At 42.2% G+C, this 24041-nt stretch overlaps 3 protein-coding genes across 46 annotated transcripts in view; 1 reads left to right on the top strand and 2 right to left on the bottom strand.

Annotated features, from left to right (window-relative positions):
- Nucleotides 1–2378: 2378 nt before the first annotated feature.
- On the top strand, nucleotides 2379–4768 carry Ste14 (isoprenylcysteine carboxylmethyltransferase ste14). 2 transcript variants are annotated; one of them, XM_076324711.1, is made up of 3 exons: nucleotides 2379–2796; nucleotides 2976–3455; nucleotides 3532–4768. In XM_076324711.1, exons 1-3 carry the CDS (start codon nucleotides 2743–2745, stop codon nucleotides 3712–3714), a joined length of 717 nt encoding a protein of 238 aa, XP_076180826.1. In that variant the 5' UTR covers nucleotides 2379–2742; the 3' UTR covers nucleotides 3715–4768. The 2 variants fall into 2 exon arrangements, with proteins under 2 accessions (XP_076180826.1, XP_076180827.1); XM_076324712.1 differs by having other exon boundaries at nucleotides 2714–2911; nucleotides 3532–4764.
- Nucleotides 3819–8542, bottom strand: LOC143153449 (basement membrane-specific heparan sulfate proteoglycan core protein-like). 12 transcript variants are annotated; one of them, XR_012993822.1, is made up of 6 exons: nucleotides 7868–8359; nucleotides 7244–7610; nucleotides 6967–7168; nucleotides 6536–6886; nucleotides 4741–6423; nucleotides 3819–4242 (listed from the first exon to the last, which is right to left on the bottom strand). XR_012993822.1 is itself a non-coding variant. In XM_076324685.1 (6 exons), exons 2-6 carry the CDS (start codon nucleotides 8207–8209, stop codon nucleotides 6165–6167), a joined length of 1521 nt encoding a protein of 506 aa, XP_076180800.1. In that variant the 5' UTR covers nucleotides 8210–8261; nucleotides 8416–8542; the 3' UTR covers nucleotides 3819–6164. The 12 variants fall into 12 exon arrangements, 4 of the variants coding, with proteins under 4 accessions (XP_076180800.1, XP_076180803.1, XP_076180799.1 ...); XR_012993821.1 differs by having other exon boundaries at nucleotides 3819–4740; nucleotides 4816–6423; XR_012993823.1 differs by having other exon boundaries at nucleotides 4816–6423.
- The window catches only part of Trol (terribly reduced optic lobes), a 229416-nt gene continuing 213886 nt past the window's right edge, over nucleotides 8512–24041 (bottom strand). For 27 of the 32 annotated variants that reach the window (XM_076324615.1, XM_076324618.1, XM_076324619.1 and 24 more), the window contains 34 exons: nucleotides 23782–23922; nucleotides 23625–23690; nucleotides 23447–23461; nucleotides 22623–22850; nucleotides 22295–22432; nucleotides 21974–22219; nucleotides 20998–21886; nucleotides 20797–20921; nucleotides 20325–20502; nucleotides 20031–20241; nucleotides 19569–19709; nucleotides 19189–19482; nucleotides 18922–19124; nucleotides 18618–18843; nucleotides 18132–18502; nucleotides 17781–18063; nucleotides 17248–17683; nucleotides 16751–17047; nucleotides 16188–16330; nucleotides 15949–16129; nucleotides 15443–15715; nucleotides 14833–15375; nucleotides 14331–14751; nucleotides 13958–14198; nucleotides 13589–13874; nucleotides 13230–13490; nucleotides 12639–12905; nucleotides 12039–12224; nucleotides 11331–11600; nucleotides 10976–11127; nucleotides 10557–10864; nucleotides 9981–10447; nucleotides 9725–9890; nucleotides 8512–9411 (listed from right to left, as the gene is read on the bottom strand). In XM_076324615.1, coding sequence (XP_076180730.1) covers nucleotides 9303–9411; nucleotides 9725–9890; nucleotides 9981–10447; nucleotides 10557–10864; nucleotides 10976–11127; nucleotides 11331–11600; nucleotides 12039–12224; nucleotides 12639–12905; nucleotides 13230–13490; nucleotides 13589–13874; nucleotides 13958–14198; nucleotides 14331–14751; nucleotides 14833–15375; nucleotides 15443–15715; nucleotides 15949–16129; nucleotides 16188–16330; nucleotides 16751–17047; nucleotides 17248–17683; nucleotides 17781–18063; nucleotides 18132–18502; nucleotides 18618–18843; nucleotides 18922–19124; nucleotides 19189–19482; nucleotides 19569–19709; nucleotides 20031–20241; nucleotides 20325–20502; nucleotides 20797–20921; nucleotides 20998–21886; nucleotides 21974–22219; nucleotides 22295–22432; nucleotides 22623–22850; nucleotides 23447–23461; nucleotides 23625–23690; nucleotides 23782–23922 — 8762 coding nt within the window. In that variant the 3' untranslated portion in view covers nucleotides 8512–9302. The remainder of the gene's footprint in view (nucleotides 9412–9724; nucleotides 9891–9980; nucleotides 10448–10556; nucleotides 10865–10975; nucleotides 11128–11330; nucleotides 11601–12038; nucleotides 12225–12638; nucleotides 12906–13229; nucleotides 13491–13588; nucleotides 13875–13957; nucleotides 14199–14330; nucleotides 14752–14832; nucleotides 15376–15442; nucleotides 15716–15948; nucleotides 16130–16187; nucleotides 16331–16750; nucleotides 17048–17247; nucleotides 17684–17780; nucleotides 18064–18131; nucleotides 18503–18617; nucleotides 18844–18921; nucleotides 19125–19188; nucleotides 19483–19568; nucleotides 19710–20030; nucleotides 20242–20324; nucleotides 20503–20796; nucleotides 20922–20997; nucleotides 21887–21973; nucleotides 22220–22294; nucleotides 22433–22622; nucleotides 22851–23446; nucleotides 23462–23624; nucleotides 23691–23781; nucleotides 23923–24041) is intronic. The other 5 variants (XM_076324616.1, XM_076324625.1, XM_076324617.1 and 2 more) reach the window with 5 other exon arrangements.

Here is a 24041-nt window from a genome sequence, read left to right as displayed (position 1 = left end):
TTAGTTTAAAAAAATGGTAAACTCGATATTTTTAAGAATCTCTAGTATCTACTGAAGATTCTCTCCAAATATAAAGTCGTTTGTTTAAGTAGATCTTGAGTAGATCCAGAATATCTAACAGATACGATGAATATCCTCAGCGTAAAAAAAATTCTCTTGCAAATTTCAATTATTGAACTTTTGTGACTACGTTTGAAAACTTGCGTTTTTGATGTCTGACATGTGTACCGATGAACTTCACTTGCGACCGATCACCGCGTTGAAGCAAATTTATGTGACCAGTTGTCAATGCACTAACGAGGGTATCATCGTTGCAAAGCATGCCAAAATGACGTTATCTGATGTACAACTGGGATTCAAATCATGACGGTCTAATAGTACGTTAATTAAGGTCTGTATTCTGCGAAGATGACATATCTTCACCGTGTAATTGGAGCAAGATGTATTTACATGATGGAACCTATCATCTTCTCGCCGTTCACGGGGCCCGATCGAGTCGATGATAATTGATGTGCACTTAATAACGAACGACGCCCAAGGTAATTAAGAACAAGCTTGCGAATTTATCAAGATCCTTCGGGACATGCTATTAACGTCAAGACGTCTAAAGTCGAGATATGTAAACTAGCTGTTTGCAACGTCGGTTGCAGCGATTATGAATACACAAGATCCGCGATTAATGTCGAATTTAATTACATTAAGTTGAAGATTAATTAAGTCGGGTCAGGTTGTATTACCGGTTTAAAAATAAAACGTATCCACGTTACGGAATATCGAAAACCTGCATCAAACTTTGACAAGACGTAGCGATTACTCGGTGGTCGTAATCATTAATCATTAATTTTATCACAGTTTGTCCAACTCTGTATATAACTGGACCAACCTGTATAAAGTAAATTATCCGTACCTCGATCGAGTTTGATTTCTCAACCGTAACGTACGTATGTTAATATAGACTCCTAAATGGATATTTGTCCAGTTTGGGGAGTACTGGTTATGCGCCTCTAAATTCTCCTATCTCTTTTTTCGATCACCCTGAACGAGAAACCAGGACTCGTGCAACAGTTTGACTGACAAGATAAAAAGAATCCCAAAGGTTTTCTCCGCGCGTGCAGGTTAGTGGCCTCAGAGGTGTTCTGGTTGCATGGATACCTCGAGGGAGGACAGATAATCGATGAGGGGAACCAAGTGTCTTGACCATAGCGAGGAATTGACAGACAAGGCGCTATCCTAAAGGGAATTCTCCGGGAGAGATCGTGCACTCCCGCCTCTGCGGAGAAGCGAGGCAATAAATTCGCGGATACGTCGTCGACAGAAGGATCTGATAGCGGCGAAACTTGCTCGCACAAAACCCTTTTTTTCGCCATTCGCCAAGTATGGAAACGCAAGATCCTTCGTTAAAACGATTCGAATATCTGTGCCCGTGCCCCCAAGAATTTCATCGAACCGAGACTACGAATTAAGAAACGACTTTTTTGACAATTTTATCACACTCCCCGATTGCAAGACCCGTAACTTCGTGTTTGGGGAATTTAGACGATTCGTCGTCTACGAGCGTTACAAAACCGAGCAGATCCCCTATTGCGATATCTAGAAGCCTGATGAATAGTTGCCACAATTGTTATTGGTGATTCGGAAGGATACTATACGATAATTTAGAATATATACTTCGGAACGTAAACCTTTCCACTTTAAAGAAACCTTGTGTATCTGCAATCGATAACTAAACCCAGATGTAGAATGTACTGATATCTGTCATCGTTCAGTTAAAGCTATTACTATTGCAGATATAACGAGTCAATAATATCCGAGGTGTATCCAATACCTTCTGTAGGTAGGAGTTTCTCTGGCTTACCAACGAGCAGTACAGTGGTAGAAAACCCTGGTTACGAACGAAATATAAAATAGACATTGTATCGAAAGATTGAATAATATCGTGCTAATTGTCTGCAGATTTACAATATTTACTTAAGATAGAAGAATAAATATAATATAGTCCGAATCGATAACGTTGGAAGTTAATGAAAATAATAAGAGACGTCCTAAGTCGTAAAACCAGTGTCTGCGAAAAAGTATAAAAGTTCTGATTCTTCTTATTTTTTTATTTTAAATTCTAAATATCGCTCAGACAAGTGTGAGAAAAAATTTTATGGAGATCTAATCTATAAAATATATATAATACTCATTTTACAATCTTCCTACCCGAGGTATCCTCTAGCAACGCAGATACGCATGTATCTACAATGTTATTCAAAATATGTGGCTATTAACGTCTAATTTTAATGTACATTCTCAATACTTTAAATCATTACATAAACTAACATTTCAGTACAAGTCTATTAAGTAGCAGTAATTGTTTGATAACGTTAAGACATAGTATTGTAAATTTTTCAAGATTGAACAATGAGGATAGTATATAGCTTATGAGGTCGTTGGATTTATGTGTTTATGCTGTACAAGGATTAGAAAAAAATATAGTGTTGTTTAAAAAAATATCGATGACTTTAAATTATAATACAAAAATAAATTAATAATGCTACCGTTTTACCTACCTCTTCAAACATAAATGTTCCTTATCATAAAACTATCAAACAGTGCACCTGGTCTGAAGAGTTTCTTCATGGAACCGCAAATAACGGAGATATTCAAGGGCTCCCATTTAAATGGTCCATTCCATATATTGTTTTAAAAAATCGAATAAATTTGAAAAAAAATGCTGTGCTATGACGGAAAAGTCAGTATATGTTGTTTTACTCTGGCTGGTTTAATCGCGGTTTTACCGGAAATACTTTTGAGGTTAGAATTGGACATTCCCCGTGCATATTTCAATAAAATCTGGCTAACACATTTATTTCAATACGGATTATTAAACTTTCCGCTACTCCTCGCTTTTCGTGGCTTTACTTATCAGGTAACTTACATACTTGGGGTGATATATACAATGTACATTATAACAATATTTATTTTTGTTACAGGTTGCTGTGAGAGCAGCTTTCCTAGGGTATGCCTTTGGAATTGGCATTTTAGTATCGCTTATAGCATCACCGTCATGGCAAATGTTTGGCGTATATATGACTATACTGGCTACCTTCCATTACTCAGAATTCTTGAGCATAGCATGGATAAATCCATCGGCTGTCTCCATTGATAGCTTTATTTTGAATCACAGCCTAGCTTATGGAATGGCAGCATGCTTCAGTTGGATAGAATTTGTCCTGGAAAGGCAATATTTTCCAATCATGAAGCAGCCTTCACCTCTATCGTACTTTGGATTACTATTATGTATTTGTGGAGAGATATTAAGGAAGTTAGCAATGTTTACAGCAAAGCATAATTTTAATCATATTGTACAAAGAGAAAAGATGAACAACCATGAACTCGTTACTTACGGGGTATACAGACTCTGTAGGCATCCCAGCTATGTGGGTTGGTTTTATTGGTCTATAGGAACACAGGTAATAATCTTTTGTACAGAGGAATTTTAGGCTAAATAAGAGAAACATAGAGTAATTTTTATATTTCCATTCATAGCTGATACTTCAAAATCCAATTTGCCTCTTGGCTTACACAGTGGTATCCTGGAGGTTCTTCCATGATCGCATTTTAATCGAAGAGGTTACTCTACTTAATTTCTTTAAGCAAGACTATGTCGAGTACCAAAAAGTAGTAGGTACCGGATTGCCTTTTATACCTGGCTATACTGTTTATACATAGCAGCCGGTCTCTGTTTAAAAGTACATGCGATATACAAAGTACTAGTGCTTGTACTTACTTCATTCTTAATAGTCACAAAATGGCAATTAAACAAAGGCTTCTTAACAAAATTATATTTATTGTCTCATTTCTTTTCGAAGAATTATTTATATAACAATACACTACACTTTCATGTTACGGTAGATATTTTCAGTTGATTATACATTTTTTCTTCTTACGCTTATATGTATATATGAAACGTATTTATAATAATGAATACATATGTACCGCATTATCGCATAATGCTGTCGCTAACACTTGCATCAACATTCTGAGAGCATTCATTCGATGTGAAATAATAAGAAAGAAGGTACTAGATTCAAAATCATATACTTACAATTGCATCCTCGTAAATTTCTGTATACGATCATTTACGATACATCAATAAAATTTGAATAAATCTTTGTAAATTCTACGCGTCGTTAACACTTAGCGTTGCCTCTGACGTGGCTTGTAGAAACATCTCATAGCCGATTTGTTTAATCTATTCTGAAATTAGTTAATATTAAGAGAAAACTTGCGAAAATTATTAATTGACTCTAAGTGATATATAATAATAGAACGTTAGAAGCTTCATTAATACGTGTTATCAACTATGAAAAGTGTATGGTTGACTTGTTACTGTTGTGTGCATCAGACTTAGAGACTTGAGTCTTTCTTGTTTAGCGATTACACGAGAAAGAAGGATCGCATTGTCAGACATACAAATCTAGAAAATGCTCGCGATAATAATTTTTTTGCGCGAAACAACCTGTACTTGTAATTGACAATGACTCGTTTAACAAGCAGATACATTAATGGAAAATAAATTTCTACAAATTGATCCGCAGCAGTACTATAATGTGTCACTGTAATGTCTTGTCAACAATAAATGACAATGATCTGGAAAAGTTCATCCAAACATTCTACATCCAACTATCAATTGCCTATTTTTCCCTTATCATATAACTATCAATAGTACATTGTCTTGTTTGAGAAATAGCATACCTAGAATGTAAGAAATGCCAAGGTTGCAAGACCAATTGTAATTATTTACATACGTTCGTCGCAATGTATGCATACCTGATACAAATCACATTATAATTAGCAACACATCTTACTAGCACCAACCTTAACTATACGAATATTTCGTAAGTAACTTTCTTTTTTCGATATCACATAAATGGAGTTTGAATTGTTCCAATAAAAAAAGTCTGTATGTTTAGTCAGTACTTTGTTCGAACCAAGTATCGTGTGTTGATTTATTTGTATGTGATAAACGCTGGATCTCCGTTTAATTTTGAACGCAGTCATAAGTAATTGTCTATCATTGGTCCAGGCAAATGCTGAAAGAAAATTTTGCTTTGCAGACAGAATTTGAATAACTTACTGGTAATGATGTTTGATCTACCGTTTCTTCTCGAATCAACAGTTTCCAGGATTCTTTTTATAGTGATTGGGATGTAGGCCATCAATGAAACGAGGAAGATTCCTTATTGTAATAAAGTAATTTCTTTTTTTTTTGCAATTTCAAAGATGAGTTATTGGAGTGTTACGATTAGAATCATATAGAGCAATTGCTGTCTCATACTTGGCAAAAGATTAGTGACGATTTATTGTAAAACTAAAAATCAGACGATAACGGTGAAAACCTATAATGATTTGATATATTATTGTATTCATTCTTTCACAGTCACCTCAGTGCTCAGTTGCTGAATGTGGCAGTTAAATTGGAAAGCAAGGTATTGTTAGAAAAGAAGTGAATCGAAGGACTGGGCAAAGACATCCAAGAACAGAATCATATACGTAAATTAAATTGGTATTCTCTTTCATGTTTTGTAAAAACGAAGCTGTATAAAATGTTGATATCAATATTTTGCTGGAGATACATTCTGTATATCTATAAATATAAAACTGTATATCATTTGTTTTTTTAACTAAATTAGTGCTTTCAGAAAAATTCTGTAGTACCCTTTTGCCATCATTCAAAGAGTTTTAGATCAAGATACTGAATAGCCTCCTATTGAAACGTTCCAAGATCACCACGCGTTGGAAGTCTGTCATCCAGGTCTCTGTAAAATGAAGAAGTAAATAGATATTATTCAAAAGTATAAATCTGAAACCCATTTTAGTCTAAAGAACCAAGTGGTATAAAATTTGCGAACGCCAAATTTTCAATCCTTCGAACTTGTATCAGAAGATTGTCCTTTGGTATCTCTAATCTTATGTCTAACCGAATCGGTAGATAATACGTACCATAACAATTTACCTTGCCGCAGACATCAACGAAGCATTAAATAATTTACAAATTTAGTAATTACAAGAACCATTCGTCAGCACTCAAGGGAATACGCATCTCTCTGTTTTAGGCTGTTAGGTATGCTGTGTGCGAAGCGATACGTACTCCCTGAGCGCTACTCGACATGAAACACTTAACTTAATATACACTTCACTGCGTTGATGGTGTCTATGCATAATACTGTAAAAAGCAAGCTCTGTTCTCGCACATCCATGGTGAAGGCGAGCAGGTTTTGGAGTAGGATCAGTAACGAGTAATGTTTGATATTATAAGCAGCTAAATTGGCCGCTGGCTTCGGGTGAATAATGTTTACAGGAGGTGGGGGTACAAACGCATCGAAGATGTCCGTATCCGCGTCGGTAAATACCAAGGAAGACGGAATCCATCTTGCCCTGAGCAGCGTGAAACATCGTGCATATTATTTAACCCGTGAAAAATTTCACAATACGTGTAACTACCACAGTTCTAACTACCACATTGTAACGAACGACGTTCATTGTTTACCTCGTGCATGGCGAAACGTTTTTCCCACGTATGGCTTTTTCACCGATATCGATAGCTCCGGAATCTTGCACTTCCATGGTGTAAATGCAGCCGGAGAAGCCTTCCTGATATTTTCCATAAGTCATAGCGTAATCGGGCAATCCACCCAAGTACACACTGCCCCTGGTGTTCAAATCTTGCTGCGTTCCATAACTGGCACCACTTTCCATGTGTTCGCCGTTCAGTTCGATGCTACCATCGCTGCCCCTGCGTTTCAGAATTATTCGATGTCTTTCCCCGTCGTCTACTTTCTGAGCGGTGACACGAATCACAACTGGTCCAGTGCCCAAGTTGTACTGATACTCCACATATCTGAAAAATAGTATCGTGTGCTGCAATTGGCCACGTTCTCCGAAACAAAGATATTCGAGAGAATTATCGACAGTGGTTACCCATCGACGATCGCAAGGGCCATATAATGATCAGGGTTCAGATCATTTGGAGTTTGTCCGTGCCACATGATCAATCCCTTAGTTTTGTTGGTCGAGATCTCAAAGCCTACAACATCACGTTCCTCGTTATGGCTCATTATAGATCTGTCCAATTCCAGCCATCCGTCACCCCTGAACGCGACATCGTACGTTATCTCTGCCACTGAAAATTAATAGGAATGTTAAAACAAGGTACACTCGATCGTGGCTCTTGATCTTGATGCTTTCTGATTGTTACGTTTTTCACAATTTTGTCCATTGTAACCGAGTCGACAGTCACATTTATACGATCCATGGAGGTCCGTGCAGGATCCACCGTTTCTACAGGGAAGAAGGAGTTCGCATTGTTTCAGTATATTCTCACAATTTCTGCCCACGTAGCCGTATTCACAGGTACACGAGTATTTGTACGAGTCAGTGCTCTGACACATTCCATGGATACACGGATTCGAGGCACAGGGATCGTAGGGCGTGGTTGTGGCTGGCGGTGTGGTGACCAGAATAGTCAATTTTGTTTGATTTGGGTGCAGAACGTTGCAGTCGTCGATGTTGGCGGAGTCTATCGCTGACTTTAGTATGTCCACGTTCGTCGAAGACACTCCGAGCTAAAAGTGTAACGGAGCACACTTGTAACGGAGCAACACACGTTATTCAGACTTCTTTGGTACGGTCTACCTAATAAGACAATTGCAACTATCGGATTGTTGAGAAAGTCATTTTGTTTTTCTTTTTTTTTTGGTGAAAATGAAACACGATTTTTTTAGAGTGTACAAACATTTGATCAAATTATATATCCTCCATTTTGGAAAACGAAATGACTTTTCGAACAGTTCAATGCATCGCAAGTTCACGAGAAACTTACATCGCTGATGCAACCACGGAAAGTATGATCGACGCCAGCGTTTATGTTTACTGCAATCCTTCTGCGATCTACGCCACCAATGTACAGTGGTGTGTTAAGCGACATAGTGCGTGCAGTGCCTGGAGATTTGCCTCCGACAGTAGGTTCTGCGTTCACGGTCAGATTCCCTTCTCTGAAGTCCCTGTTCACCGAGACGTGTGTCCACACGCCAGGTTGAAGAACGTGAGTCGATCTGATGATCGCCAGGCCCGAACCGATGTCGTATCGAAATTCGACGTGTTTGTTCTTGATGACAAGCGCCACGAAATCACCGAGCCCTTCGTCGCTTTGAGAACAGTACATCAGGATGCCGTCTGTATCGTCCAGAGGGTTAAAGTTAAGAGCCACTTTCAACCTAAAGAAAAATTGCCAGATTAAAGTAACCGTTCCACTTATAATGCGTCATATATATAAAAAGGGAATCTGGTTCCTGTTAGTGGGAAAAGGAGATATTGTTATTAATACAACAAGAATACAAGTAGATATCTTTTTTCTGTTTTGGAACTCACCTTTCTGTAATTTGGTAGTTTTCGACTAGTGTTTATAGGTATGAAACAACATTCAGATGGACAGCCATAAAAATAAATATTCGACATAGTAGCGACTCCTGTTAAAACAATTTTTATTTGCATTTCAAGATACGTTTATACTTATAGCATCGCTGAAGCCGGTCGAATACATTAAAGATCATTCTGGACCTGGAACACACTGTTGGCACGTACACACAGGTTCTTACAGGTAAGTACAAACATTTCACGTGTCCCTGGCGTGTGTATGTGTTTATGCGAATCGTACGTAATGCCACGACTTTTACAATTTGTTTAAGCTTTGAGACTACTGTTAAATGCAATTCATTTGGCAATAACCTAATTAATGCCTTATTCTTAATAATAATTAAAATGACTAACACAATGCGTTAAATGTATTATTTAAGAAGCTGTACAAAAAAAAACCTTTTGCGGCTTGGCAGCATAAAATAAAAAGCTTTCTCGTAAGAAAGAGAGCTCTGTTAAAAAAAGAAATGGAAAATCAAACTTCTTCATAAAACACCGCAAAAGGTTGAAATACAATAAGTATAATAAGTATAACGACTGATAATCTAATATTACAGCACCATGAGGTTCATTCCAAGGAACTACTCACTATATAGGCTCGTTGCAAACGCCTAACATCCACATAATCTACGACACGTACGAGGCGGAAACAAAAAAAATCTTCTAATGTAAATAAAATTCTCATCAAAAAAATATATATAATATATAATATATGTATATAATGCTGACTGACAACTATAAATAGCAGTTACAGAAAAATTGATTTGTTCCTATAATTATTACATCGATCAAGTATTAGAACGACTTTTTTTCTCTATATGTGCATCAATTTGGTGAAGGGACTAATGTTTCGTGTGGTGCAAATTATTGTGGTGATGTGGCCTCGATCGTGGCTTTCTAACTTGTGCGTTGCGTGATCGTAATTGACTGTGTGTAGTGCTCATTCTCGCCCTGAAAACAATTTTTTCAATTAGGACCGGGACACCATTCCACCGGGACTACTCGGGTTAGTACTTGAACTTGAGATAAAAAACATAGAACTTGAGGATCCCTTAGAGAGACTTTGTGTTAATTGTGCAAGAGTCATCCACTGTAACGCTACGATACACTTAGTATACTGTTCAACAGGGAACACGAAATTTCTAAACTCTCCATCGAAACGAAATAAATAAAAATTGTAAATTAAAACGAGCTACCGATACTTTCTGATAATGAACTACTGGACTAGATGTTAATCGTGCACGTGCTTCACTTAAACGCTCACCGTCTAAGGGCTTTAGGCGTGTCATGTGCGATGAAAGACTTATCGTCATGGAAAGCTGGCTCGTAGATCTTCGTTGATTTTTCGCATCGAGCTCCCATTTTCCCGTACGGACAATAACACTCGAACCCTGTTTCCTTGTTCACGCAATTGCCTTCTCCGCAAGCGCCTGTAACAAATTGATCGACTCATTGGTAACAATCTCCAACAATGGTGCTCAAACATTTCAACTGTTTTCCATTCGTCGTTCGTTCGTTACCTGGGTAGCAGGATTGACCAATGTAGTCGCAGTGTTTCCCGCTGTAACTAGCTCGACAAAGACAGATGTAGCCAGTTTTGGTAGCGGCATCTTGGCAGACACCGCCATTGTTGCACGGATTCTCAGCGCACGTCTCGCAGTTAGTGATTCCAATACTGTTTGCCTGGTTACCATTCAGATCTATCTCTTTCTCACCGATAACCAGTCTACTGATGCAGCCAACGAAGCCGGTGGTAATCTCGGCATGTTTGTTGATTTTATAGTAGCTAGGCGTACCGCCCACGAACAGCAGTTCCTTGAGATCCAATCCTTGCTTTCTGCCAGTAGCTACGCCTTTGTAAGGACCTTCTCCGTCGACGAGCATCGTTCCTTCCTTCCTGTTGCGTTGGAGTTTGATAGTGTGCCATTCGCTCATGGATACTGGTTTGTCCGCGTGAATGACAGTTGGTCCCGAGCCAAGATCAAAGCTAGAATAGGGAGATTTCGATGCACGGGTAGAAAGTACGATACTATCGAACTTAGACTAGAAGTTGTGCAATTTGTGATTAGCTCGATCGATATGTCACCAGACATTACCTGAACTGCGGATACCCTCGCACCAGGGCCAGCATGATGAAGTCACCGTCTCCACGGTTCGCCTCGTCGTTATAGAGGATAATACCGTCGTAACTTTCGGGCTTGAAGGACACCTCGATGTTGAACTTCAAGTAGGAGTCTGGTAACGGTGGCAGGGCAATGAAACTTTCAGGTGCCTGGCTGAAGTATGGGACCACTTCTGTCACGACCAGCACTGTTGGTATTTCGATGCTCTCGTGATCGTTGTTCACGGTGCAAATGTACGTTCCCGCGTCTTCGGCCTTCACGTTGGTTAGGTTCAATTTACTCTGAAGAACATAAGTTGAAATCGCGTTAAATCGCCAGACGACAGACCATGTCCCTTGATATATCGTCAAACATCTTAGGGGAGAGAATTTCGTGAATAGGTGCAATTCTACCTCGAAAATGTGGGCATCGCGCGGTAGAAGACCTCCAAGTTTGCTCCACTGGAATTTAATCGGTGACTCAAGGTCGGGACGGCAGTTCATCTCCACGCTGGATCCATAAGGTGCGTACTTGGTCTCGATTGCTGGTTCGTCGTTGTTTCCACCTAAGGAAATAGCAATTACAATGAAAAATCTCTTCCTTTTGACTACTGAATTTAATATGTACTCACATTAGGCACAGTTTCGTAGGCGTGAATAAAACGAAAATTGTATCAATTAGAGCGGTTCACTTCGAGCCAAAGCATTTTATCAAAGAGTAAGAATGAATAAGATGATTGTCTTGAAATAAGAGAAATTGAAATTTTACCATGAACGACGAGATTGAAGTCTTGTTCAAAGATGCCATCCGCTGTTTCCGCTGTACACCTGTAGTATCCACTGTTGCTCACAGTGACGCTGGACAGTTTCAAAATGTTTCCATAATCTTGGGCATTTTCTGGCAAACTGGGATGATTCGGTCTGGACCAATGGTAACGAGGATTGTGAGCGCCGGAGCAGGCACAACGGATATCAACGGTATCTCCGATGTTAACCGGATCTTGAGACACTTCGACGCTGACACCAGGTACGACGGTAGCTAAAATGTGAACACTTGTGTTACCAAAGGTTCGATACGTGACCCACGAATGCACAAATGAAGACGACCCAACTCCAGTGTACTGCGTTTTATGAAATTGATTTCATGATTTGTTCCTCGACTCCTGGCCAAAAGTTTTACAGTGTAAACCAATACTGATGGCCCTGAGTGGACAGGAGAACAGAAATAATTGTGGAGACACTGATACAGGAAATACACATGTGTAAGGTAACCCGGAGCAATGCAACAAATAGAATCAAATTAAACTATTACTGGTTTAATAACAATTATTGAACGATCGTCGCGCGTGAGCATCTTTAGGTGAGACATGGTGCCAGGGTAAGCGGGAATATTGAACAGAAATGAAATCAATTAAGAGGGAGAAGCGTTAATAATCCCGGTGGACGTCACAGGAACACATAATATCTGAAAACAAACCACGTTGTTGAAGATAGTGGCGGTTTTGCGGGAGGTCGTTGACGTAGACACTGTTATCGTTGATGTAGCGAACATGGAAGTAGCAAGAGTAATCCAGGAGGACACATCCTTGAACGCCGCAATTGCACTTTCTTTCCCCGCACTGCGTTAGGTTCGCTCGCGTGCAATCCGGGGGCAAATTAACTACTAAATAACAACGCGACTGCTATGAGTACACGTTTCTTTGAGAATCGAGCTGATCGATTATGATCGTACGTGCGAGTATCGTTAGTGGTGGATTGTGTTAATGAAGTTACTGGACCGAAAACCGTAGAGGTGGTTCAAAGTCGAACCACACGAACCATGCGTGGAACCACGCGATAAAATCACCTAACCGTGGGAAGTTTGACACTTCAGGGATCTCTACGTCTTCGCTTCGTCATTGAAGTCATTTACTTTTTATCCGAATCGTCTAATCTCGTTTGGGAGAGCGTAGCTGCGGATAAAAAGTATGGAATACGTTCACGACAAAAGTAACTCTTCGAACCGGGATGAGGTGAATTAATACTGAAAGAACAGTGACGATGCGTCAAGTAGTGGAAACAAGCTCGTCGAACTTACGCGAGACGTTCAGGTTTATGTAATCGCTGGACACTCCGTGGGCGGTGTGGATCTGGCAGATGTATCTTCCGCTGTCGTCGGGTCTGACGCGTTGCAGCTCCAGGTAATCCTCTTCTATTTTTGCGTTCGAAGGCAACGATTGTCCCTCTCTGCTCCAGTATATTTTCGCTTTCTCTTGCACGATGCACCGCAAACGTGCAGGTTGACCAACGTATGTAATTACGTTCCTCTCAGCGGCACGTACGCTCGTGTCCTCGTAGGAATGTTCTGAAACGAGAACGTACTTGTCCGATGTCACTATCAATTTTTAGACGCACTTTCATCGATCCACTATCAAGGAAATTCCGACTTAAATTGGAGCGTTTTCCAAAATGGAGAATGTATCATTTAATAAAATGTTTATACGGTGTAAAAAAAATCCTGTTTCATTTTCACAAAAAAAAAAAAAAAACAAAATGACTTTCCGAACAACCCAATATATAGTTTCAATTTCTCACAGCTTCGCAACGATTAGATCACGATCAATGGCTTCAGACCGCGAAAGTGCTACGATATACGCGAGCTACGTAATTAGGCTCAGAACACACGCACCATTCACCAAAACCTCAGCCACGGCTTCAGCAGTTCCTGCATCGTTCGTAGCTTTGCAGACGTATTTTCCAGCATCGGAATAAGTGATTCCATGGAACTGCAAAGTGCCACGATTACGAGAAACACTGTTTGGAAGACTGCGGCCAATGGCTGCCCATTCGATGGTCATTGGTTCGTCTCCACTTGCGCTACAGACGATCGAGGGATTTTCACCCGGACCGACCGTCTGTCGAGGCGGTTCTAACACGATTCTGGGTGGAGCTGAAAGGATATCAATCGTGTAGATAAAAAATATCCATTCAAGTAGATTGACCATAATGAAACTAGCCATAGTCTATGCAAACGATTAATCTACTTACACGACACTTCGAGATGAGACTTGGCTTTGAAGAGGGTAGTTCCAGTTTGACCTATGCCCAGGCAAATGTATTCTCCAGCTGCACTTTTGTCCACATTCGGAATATTAAGTATACCGTTGTGTACCGTGCTACCCTTTGGCAAGGGGCGATGGTCGCTTCTTTTCCAATCTAAGTAAATATGGTTACCGTCCAACGTATCGTAAACATTGCAGCGCATTTCCACTTTACCACCATTGGGTATCTTTAAGTAGTCATTCGGTAACAAAACGAGTACGTCCGAGTTGTGCTGTAACAACGATTTAAACGTTCAGTGTTGCTTTATCAATTACTGGCTAAACGATTGCTGTTGTTGCAGAAAAATATACGTACCTGTTTATCGTCAGGACCTTCGCCATACGAAGGTCGTATATCGTCGGTGCACGGTACGTCGCCTCTGCAACGTGGATAAACCTCGTTGTCGTCGTCTACGTGTATACGAACACGTTCTTCGGCTCTGCCAGCGGCGTTTATCGCATGGCAAGTGTACGAACCCTCGTCGTTATCGGAGATAGAAAATATTTCGTAAACAGCGCTGAGAGGAGTCTCTTTGTTGTCCTTCAACACCGGATCGCTACACAGGAGAGAATAATATTCGATTATACGAATTTGGATAAAGCTTTTTCCGTTCCATTCGATAGATTCAGTATCGAAGAAAAGTATTTAACAACTAGTGGACCACGTCGAACGTTGAAGCACGACTTACTATTGCGTGATTCCGTTCTGGTGTTTCGTCCATTCGACTTTGGGCTGCGGACTACCGGACGCGCTGCAAATCAGTCGCACCCTATCGCCGCGTTTTACATTGAGGATTCCAGACGCGGGCGAGATACTGATCACAGGTGCAGATTGCACTTCAATGTAAGCCACCACCGAGGCGAATCCAACCGAGTTCGCCGCAGAACAGACATAGGCACCACTGTCGGCGACCGTAATGTTCGAGAGTCTCAAGACACCACCAGGAAGCGGTTTGATGTTGTGATGGAACGATCTGCCATCCTGACGCGACCAACGCAATTCCGGCATTGGTGTTCCAGCAATCGCTCGACACTGTACATCAGCCGATCCACCCAGAATAACCATTTGTGTATCTTTTGGATACAGTTCCAGACGAGGAGCTTCGCGAGCTGTTTAAAATACCAAATAACAGATCAAGTTACATCGAATATCGATCGTTTCTATACGAGATCAATTTAATTTCCACTAACGTTCAACTTTAATGGTAGCACTGGCCTCGTAGCTACCGGTTCGCCCGCTCACGTGACAGATGTACACTCCACGGTCGGAGATCTGAACGTTATCGATCCTCAGTGTATCGCCCACGTGTTGCACGTTAGGGCCCAACGGTTGCATATACTTGCTCCACGACACCGAGAACTCCGGTTCTCCGTTGGCGATGCAACGCACTTCAGCCACGCTGCCTTGCGGAACAGTTTGCATCTCTGGTTCCACTTTAACCGAGGGTGTTCTGCGAGACTGCACGGTTATGTTGATAATACTGCTCGTTTCCGTTCCGATGAAACTGGTTGCAGTGCATATGTAAATCCCAGAATCGTACTGAGTTGGATTCACGATCGTGAGTACTCCGACTCGTTGACTGGCAGTATGGGGCAGATGCAAGTTTCCGTGTCTAGACCAAGTAACATTCGCGGCCTGAGATGGTGTGCACGTTATCCTAATAATTTCTCCAACCACTCCGGTCCACTCTGACGGAGTTATGGTCGGTGGTACGTCGATTGGTGGCTGCTTGTCTGTCAATGGTAGAATAATTTGAAGAGTCTGTCGTTCGGTTCGAGAATTTTCTTAGCTTCCACGTACCTCTAACGTAAAGAATAACTGTGCTTTCGTCCACACCGACGTTGTTTCTCGCGAAGCACTTGTACTCGGCAGCGTCGTTCTTCGATACCGCTCGTAGCATCCAAATACCGTTATGAACGATCACTTGGGGATTCATGGGACCGTGGATGCGGATCCATTCGATTTGAGGTGGCGGATTTCCACTTGCCTCGCAACGGAATTCCGCGGGCTCGCCTTCCACCACTTCCAAGGATGACGGCATAACGACGGTTCTGGGCCTGGTCGGGTTTGCACCTTTAACGAAATGTGAACGTGTTGGCTCGCAATCGAATGCAGGAAACGTGACTGTTTGTAGAATCCCGATATAAGTTTATTACGCGTACCTGGGATCTCTAATAAACTTTTCGGAAACGCTGCATCCGTGTGAAGCAAGTTACAGACAATTGAATGTAATAAGTGTACGCAGAACGATAACGAGGAAAGAAACGTTTGCCAGGTATTCAATTATTTGATCAAATCTACTTTACCTCCGACTGTAAGGGTGACATTCTTAAACGCGATATGTACACCATCGCTGACTTGACAAACGTAGATACCACTGTCCGATACTTTCAAGTCTCGAATGATCAGTAGGCCACGATTATCCTCCACGCTTCGTCCAGGAGGCAACTGGCCACCCTCCTTCTCCCATTTCACTTGCAAGGATCCCTGTCAGAAGAATCGTTCGATCGATACATTTTTTTTGGATGTACTTAGTTTTACTCACGTTGTCCAAAGCTCTTCCTGAACAATGGTATCTAACGGTGCTTCCTGTTTCGACAATTTGGAACTCCGGTCCCTTGACGTAGACCATGATCCTCGGCGGGTATATGGTGGGGTACGGTATGGTGGTCGTCTCAGGAGTAGTTTCTGTAAGAACACCACGAATGTTTGAAACTACAAAACCGTAAAATGTTTCGTAGCTGGATCACATGAAAACACAGACTGAAAATAACGAAGAAAAAAATGTAAATGAAAGAAATCTTGTTCAATTCGTTCGACAAGGAGATGTATTGCTCAATGATCCGAGATTCTTGAACGAGTCTCGATACAACACAACGATTAAGCTTCTGAAGTCTACACGAATGGTGGAAGCTCTATCAAGCAGGTTCATAGCGAAGACCTTACTATACAGGTGCTACAAGGAAATGTTAACAAACGCCAGGCGTATCGGAGGGATGTCTGATGATGGACATTAAGTCGAAACATGAATGAAATTAACACCCATAGTGCTTCCGTTTCCCAGGGACAGACAAAAACGATATATTTCTGTGATGTGGTCTGTTAAACCTGGTGTAACCGATGTCACGACTTTGATCAGTTCTTTGCCGCTCCGGTCCTGAATGTAGCACTCCACGTTGCAGGGAACTAGCTGCACGTGAACGTGCCAGGTTCGTGAGGCTCCATTCACGGTCCTCACGATGGAATCAGGTGTGTTATTGGATGCGGTTAAAGGCGAATCACGGAACGGCGATAGTTTAAAATTGATATACAACTCATCCGGGGACTCGTAACTGCACGTGAACTTTGTCCATGAGTACGGCTTTACTGTGCCCGTCATTGGTGACAAACTTACCATCAGTTTACCTAACCCATAGAACGTTTGAAACATTACTTAATCCGGATATTAATGGCGAAACCCGGTGGTTAAATTTACTCGAGAAATTGAGTAATTGTTTAATTAACATTGATAAAACGTTCGAGGTCCATCTTGGACCTGAAAGTGGCGTTTGAAAAATTTCCAATCGCTTCGAAAGTATCGTAACTCTTACTCCAAGTGTACGTACCGGTTTCTTGACAATATTGACCCGTGTATCCTGGCTGACAGTGGCATTTCACGTGACCAGTTCGGGATATCTCGCAGCTCTCCTCGTTCATATTGCAGGGACACAGATTGCAAGATCCCAGGTAGCTAACCGATCGATTATTGATGTCTCTGTAATAACCTCGGGCACAGGATTCGCAGGATGTTCCTACGTAACCAGTCAGACAGCGGCAAACTTCTACTTGGACCGCTCGGCTGTTACCAGTTAGATGTTCTACCGCTGTATCGAGGCTAATGTCGCTGATATAAGTGGCTAACATTCTTTCGCTGTGAGAAGCACGGACTAGGATCGCTTCGAGATTGGAGAGTACAGTCATAAGATCAACGCGGGAGGCAACGTGTGGCCCGTGGGTGGCTAAACGTTTCCATTCCGATTCTCTCAGTTGCACCGAATATGTCTAAACGGAATAAGAAGTAGACGTTTAGGTATTAGAGTTACAGGAGGTACAAGGTTCTTATCTATTTCGATCGCTTATACTTCGTCCTGGTACATACCAACGGCTTGTCAGGTTGAATTTCCACGGGGTTCGTCCAGAACAAAGTGATTCCGTTTCCGATTAGAATGACGTCCTGGTCTTTGTAACTTTCAGCACCAGGGTATGCGGTGATGTGTTGCGTTAAAATTAGATTACCACCGTAACTTTTAACCTTATTGCCGGTGAATACAGCTGGTAGGGACCAGAACAGTCTGCGGCTTCGATTGTCCGGATAACGATAGCCGATCTCGTTCATAGCTAAGTTTAGCTCGAAGCCTTCGTCGATCACTTCTTGCCTTGTACTGGGGAACAGAACTCTCCTGATGCTCCAAAGATTTAGTTTTTACGGGATTAGAGAACGGATACTCACGAATCGGTGAGGGTGAATCCATGGTGGGCATCGTAGACCCAGGCTGGTATTTGTTGCACGTAAAGCGAGCTTTCGTGACATTGGTCGGTCACACCGCTGCAATAACATTCACTGCAACCGTCAGGGTTTTGCGCGGATAATCCGAACGTGGACGGTCGACACCGGTTACACGTGGGCCCTTCCACGTTTCGTTTGCACTCGCAACGATCATCGAAGCACGTGCTGCTACGCGATCCAGCCTCGTTGCAAACGCAGTCGCTCGGTGTTGGATTCCTGTACGAGCAATCGTGCGCGGTTCCTCGGGTCGCGTCACCTTCGTATCCCGTTTCACAAACTTCACAGAACTCTCCGGTCGTATGATGTGCACAGTTCTGAAAGCACGACGCAAGTTATAGAAAATCTTCGATTGTTGTATCGTCGAAGGACAGTGTATTTGAGATTACCGATAACGTCCAAAGTAAATTTTACCAGCGTTTTCTTACTGACCTCGCATACTCCAGTATCAGGATTGCATTGCCTAGAGTGACCGTTGCAATTGCACGGTTCGCAGATACCGAGATAAAGACCTTCGTTGGCTCTGGTGTACCCAACATCGCAATCCTCGCAGGAAAGACCTTTGTAACCAACCGGGCAGATGCATTCTTCCACTTCGACCGCGCGAGTTTTGCCTGTGTTGTGCTTCTCAGCAATGTCCAGAGTAACCAAAGATAATCTGGTGGAAGAAAAAATTCAAACTAGTTAGTTAGTTGTATAGTATGCACGTAATCGAAACGGCGATTGAATAACTTACGCAGCTTCATCGGTGTGAGTAGTGTAGGTAGCTTTGATTCGAATCGCACGTATATCAGCCAAGGCCATCAACATGTGTTCCCTGTCAGCTTGTGTTCCATCGTTGCGTTGCCAGTATTGTTCCAATAGAGGAACCGTGAAGGTTTGCGGTGTGTTTGGATCAGGAAATTTCCGGGAGAAGTACATTAAATTGATATCATTGGCCTGTGTAACAAATGATCAGCTTTAATTTTTGTATCCCTGTGGTAAGTAATTCAGATTCACTTACACTGATTAACTCAACATCGGCAGCATTGTTTTTCGAGCTTTGACCACCCGGTGCTGGCACGTATCGAACAGTATACGTTAGATTTCCACCGTAAGAGGTAATCTGATCACCTAGGAAGATGCTAGGCAGCTGCCAATAGTAAGCATCGTTGTTTCCACGATTCGAGAAGTCTTCGTAAATAATCTCTCGACTGATCGTATCTAGACGAATACCGTGTACAATAGCTGGTGCATCTGGAGCCTTGGACTCGATGAGAGAAAAGTTTCGAATAGAGTTCGTGAAGGAGACACGAATCTGCAGAACAGTGTATACACGTGATTGAGACGCAACGGACAATCGTATTCTGTATCTTTTGATCGAAACGTTCGATGTCTACTCACATCGTTCCTATACCAGTTGGACGAGGCGCATCTGTTGGTGATACCCATGCAGAAGCAGCTGATGCAGCCGAATTGATTTTTCAAGGCCAGGTTAAACGTGTTTGCCTTACATTGGTTGCAAGTGAGGCCCGTCGCGTATTGCTGCAAACCAGTGTGTTTAACGTACACGCAGTGAAATTTACGCAAGATTCATTAACAACGCATTTCTCGCGTAATGCAGTTATCGTGAATTGCACTTACTTTTTAGCAGATGGGGACATTCCCAAGTAAACGACAGCGTTAACGATATCGAATATATTATATAATCTTATTTAGTAGACGTAGGGGCCAGATCGGGCCATCGATATTAGCGAAACCAAATGCAACATTTATTCTTTGCATCTGTTTGTAAACTTCTATCGCCCGATTATCAGGCTCTATAAATATTAAACTGAAACTAGGAGCCAATTTGAAGTTTAGTACCTTGCATCGACATTGTCCAGTTGTAGGATCCGCGATCAGATTGTGGCTACCATGAGGATCACATCGCTGTATAGGAACACACATGTCTCCGGGTATGAGAGGGTTGCCTTGATATCCAGTATCGCATTGCCCGCATCTAGGCCCAATGTATCCAGGTGGACAGTCGCAGATCGGTTGACCGTGTGCTCCAAGGTGACAAGTACGGGAAAATCTATTTCAAAAGGATGAAAAATTTACCGAAAACTTTCAATTGGGTATACAACCGTTCCCGCATAGATAGAATTATGGTCTTACTGATTAGATGGATTGGCGAGTGGGCAGGGACAAACTTCGCAAGGGATGTTTCTCGGTGGATCTCCGTAGTATCCTGGAGGACAGGGTGGCTCGTCTCGGTAACACTGACCAAGCCACGGGCCGGAATTACGTCTTAGGTATCCCGGAGCGCACTGCTCGCACGATAGACCAGAATATCCTGAACAATTATTATATTCCACGATGGTTTGAAATTGAACGAGAGCAGTCTGAACGAGATTAAGTAGGAGGCGTTCTTTCGTTCGATTGTACGGTCAAAGATATTGGGTAAACACGTTCCAAATGTATGAAACTGGTCTTTCTAAATTTATAATACGATAAGAGGACTCATAGAGTACAGAAATACCCACTGGCGTCTATTAAAATAATTTTGATCGTGGGAAAACAATATATTACGAGGACGGAATATCCAAGAAACGCTCCAAGGTTAAAGGTACATTCTTTGCCCACATACCGGAAGGACACTGGCACTCCTCCACGTACACCGCAGCCTCTTCGCCGGTGTTCCTCTCATTAGCGGTGTCCATTACGATATTCGTGATCCGGACGTCCAAGTACGGAGAATCGTCGTACTGCGATCTGCGGAAGAATTCGTATTCAGTCGCGAAGGAGAAAGAAACTCATCAACAGATGTTTCTTCAACGAACGAACGTACTTGATTAAAATGTCGTCGACCCGCGCAAGCGTCATCATGATATCCTCCCTAGTGGCCAGCACCTCGTATCGGTCTCCTTGCTTGTACCAGTCACCCTGGAAGAATCTGACGGACTCGTCGGTATCGTAATTGGGTATCGCCTGTCTGCTTCTGTGAAACAGGGTATAGTTGTTCCCTTGGAGAATGACCGTTGGTGCCGAATTCGGTATACCGGTGCCATTATAGCGAACCCGGTATCTCAGGTAGCCTCCGTAAGACTTTAGCTGACTGTTGCGATAGATATCGGGCAACGCGAAATACACAATTTGTTCATCGGGTCTCGTAGATCTCAGTTCCCCTCCGTTCAGCGATACACCGTCTCGGCTTAGTCCCTTTACCTCGATCTCTTGAGTACTCTCACCGGTTACACGAATGTTCGGGTGTTGTTCGACAATCACAGAGTTGTGCGGTATACGGTCCAACGGTGGTGGGATTTGATAGGTGAAAAGGTTCGCGCTGCGACACTCGGTCGCCACACCGAAACAGAAACAGGAGATACAGTCGTCCACAGTTTTCGCTTCAGCGTTGAACTTCCCCTTAGGGCAAACGTTTCCATCTTCGGTCACTATCACGATAGCGTCAGGTGTCGCGAATACGAAGCCGTTTGTGGATATTCTGTCCAACGCCTCGCACGAGTAGGCTCCCTGGTCCGCGTACTGTATATCGGGACAGGTGAGAGTTCCCGTTCCGTTCACCGATGTCATGGAACACTTCGCTGGTACATGGCCCCAGTTTCGACGCCAGTTGATCTCTGGGGTGGGGACACCGATCGCTGTGCACGTGATCACTAAAACTTCTCTCGGTCTCAGGACGATCATCGGCGGAGGTGGTTTCACTATGTAAACCGGGGCTAGAAAGGACAGATACGGAAGTTTGATCGCTCGATGTCATCGAACTAATGTATCAACTCGAAGTGAATGATATTTCAATCGCTTACAACATCCTATCTCGTCACTGCCGTCCATGCAGTCCCTCTCCATATCGCAGTGGAAGGTTTTAGGTATACACTGACCACTGTTACAAGCGAACTCGGTGAAACGGCAGAGAGAATCCGCTTCGCTCGGTGCACAATTTTCTTCGTCGCTTCCGTCACCGCAGTCCTTGTCACCGTCGCAGCGCCACAATTTGCTCACACACTGCGTGGTGTTGCAACGGAACTCGTTCGGCTCGCAACCATGAGGACCTGTTACGTATAGACACGACACAGCGGTCATAAAAAAGAACACGGAGAATACACCACCAGCAAAAGAGGACTTACTGCATCGCATTTCGTCGGATCCATCGGTGCAGTCCACTCTACCATTGCATATATACGACTTGGGGATGCACTCTCTGTTGCTGCAAGTTGCTTCATCGTAATGACACACTGGGGGGCCATTGGTTGCCGGTGGTTCGACTGTAAAGAACAATTTTCAGATGACAATCGATTCTAGATTTGACACAGAATCAAAGATTTAAAGTTCCAACGACGAGTGTCATTGTTGCGATAGAATCTCCACTAATCGGACCAACCGAGCGACACGAGTGTTCCAAGTCTTTACTCTTGCTTTAACATTCGAGAGTTAGATAGGTGTGCGGGCACTTACACTTTTCCACGTTCAGATAGACGGTCACTTGTCGGCCTGGAGTGTTTGGAGGATAATCCTTAGCTTCGCAAATGTAAGATCCCGCGTGATCCAGTTGGATATTTGGGATTTCTAGACGTCCATCGATGTCTCGACTGTCAGGTGGCAGAGGGAGATTATTATCGCGAAGCCAGCGTACCTTGACCCGAAGAGGACCCTCGTCTCGACATTGAAAGACGACTTCACGACCTAGCAATAGCAGGAAAATTGTATTTTCCGGAAAAATTCTTACCAACGTTAACGTTTCCAGTGTAGCGTTATGATTTGTTACTTGTACTGTATTAATTGTATCGCGTTTGGAAGCACTGTTTCGTATTTAGTACAATTAAAAGATACGAATGCAACGAACACCGGGGATAATAATTTCGGCTCCGATGGCACCGTACACTATTCCCTACCTGTTTTTACCCGATTTGCATTCCACGAAAACAAGATTGTTCCGCTCGTGCATAATAAATATCTACAGTGTCACACTTTCGGAAATGTCGATTAAATTAATTAACAAATAATGCGTACAGAGTAACATTTAATTAACGTTAATCCCTCCACAGATCCACGGTGTAAATGATTCAAATATTTAACCGGAATGTTTCGAATAAATAAAACGTTTCTATTACGTTTTATCAATTTCCGCTAATGAACAACGTGATATCGTTTAATGCGATGGAACAGAGATAGCGCGTTCGAACGTTAATCACTCTTTTTTTTTTTATATAATTTGCGTATCGTGATTATGCACAATTCAAGACAGTATTATTTACGAGTGTTTTTCAGAAAAATCTTACCTTGTTTCACCGGGGCTGATCGAGGCAAGAAAATATAACGAAAATTCAAATCAATAAACCACTCAACCACTTTACACTTGGACTACATTAGTATTATGTATATTTTTCTACGCTCGACATAGTAATCGTTACCTCGATAACTTTACAATGCTTCGCGGTATACGCTGCCTATACTTACTTTCTTTTATCACTTGCTCGCTGGGGTATGTCTTGAGATTGAGGTGTGCCGGTTCTTTAGATATGTCTATAGAAAATACAAATACAAAGAGATCTGTCAACGAAGCTGAATTAAACGAAAAGTATACAACTTTTCGTGTCACGGTTCATTCGTTTACCGCAATTTTCTTCGTCCGATCTGTCCCTACACTCTGGAACTCCATTACACAGGGAAGATTGAGGGACACAGTTTTTGTCGATGGTGCACTGGATGTAACCGGATGGACAACGTCCAGGCATGGGGTGAGGAACATCTGGATCTGATAAAACGAATAGAAAGATATTACTTAAATAATCAGTCGTATACCAATTGTTTTCACACATAAGACATTCATTTATATGTATAACAACTCTCGTGAAAACTCTTGTCCAGAGACAC

This window comes from Ptiloglossa arizonensis, chromosome 12 (assembly GCF_051014685.1).
Source record: "Ptiloglossa arizonensis isolate GNS036 chromosome 12, iyPtiAriz1_principal, whole genome shotgun sequence".
NCBI lineage: Eukaryota > Metazoa > Arthropoda > Insecta > Hymenoptera > Colletidae > Ptiloglossa > Ptiloglossa arizonensis.
The sequence above is the reverse complement of the archived record's forward strand: the minus strand, read 5'-3'. Positions and strand labels throughout refer to the sequence as shown.

Excerpts from the sequence above, each read along its gene's own strand:
- LOC143153449 (XM_076324685.1), bottom strand. The coding sequence starts at position 8,209 with ATGTACTGTTCTCAAAGCGACGAAGGGCTCGGTGATTTCGTGGCGCTT. Across the intron at positions 7,611-7,867 it reads TCCGTGGTTGCATCAGCGAT|CTCGGAGTGTCTTCGACGAA; the intron begins GTAAGTTTCTCG and ends TTACACTTTTAG. Across the intron at positions 7,169-7,243 it reads TGGACAAAATTGTGAAAAAC|TGGCAGAGATAACGTACGAT; the intron begins GTAACAATCAGA and ends ATTAATTTTCAG.
- Ste14 (XM_076324712.1), top strand. The coding sequence starts at position 2,714 with ATGCTGTGCTATGACGGAAAAGTCAGTATATGTTGTTTTACTCTGGCT. Across the intron at positions 2,912-2,975 it reads TTCGTGGCTTTACTTATCAG|GTTGCTGTGAGAGCAGCTTT; the intron begins GTAACTTACATA and ends TTTTTGTTACAG. Across the intron at positions 3,456-3,531 it reads ATTGGTCTATAGGAACACAG|CTGATACTTCAAAATCCAAT; the intron begins GTAATAATCTTT and ends TTCCATTCATAG.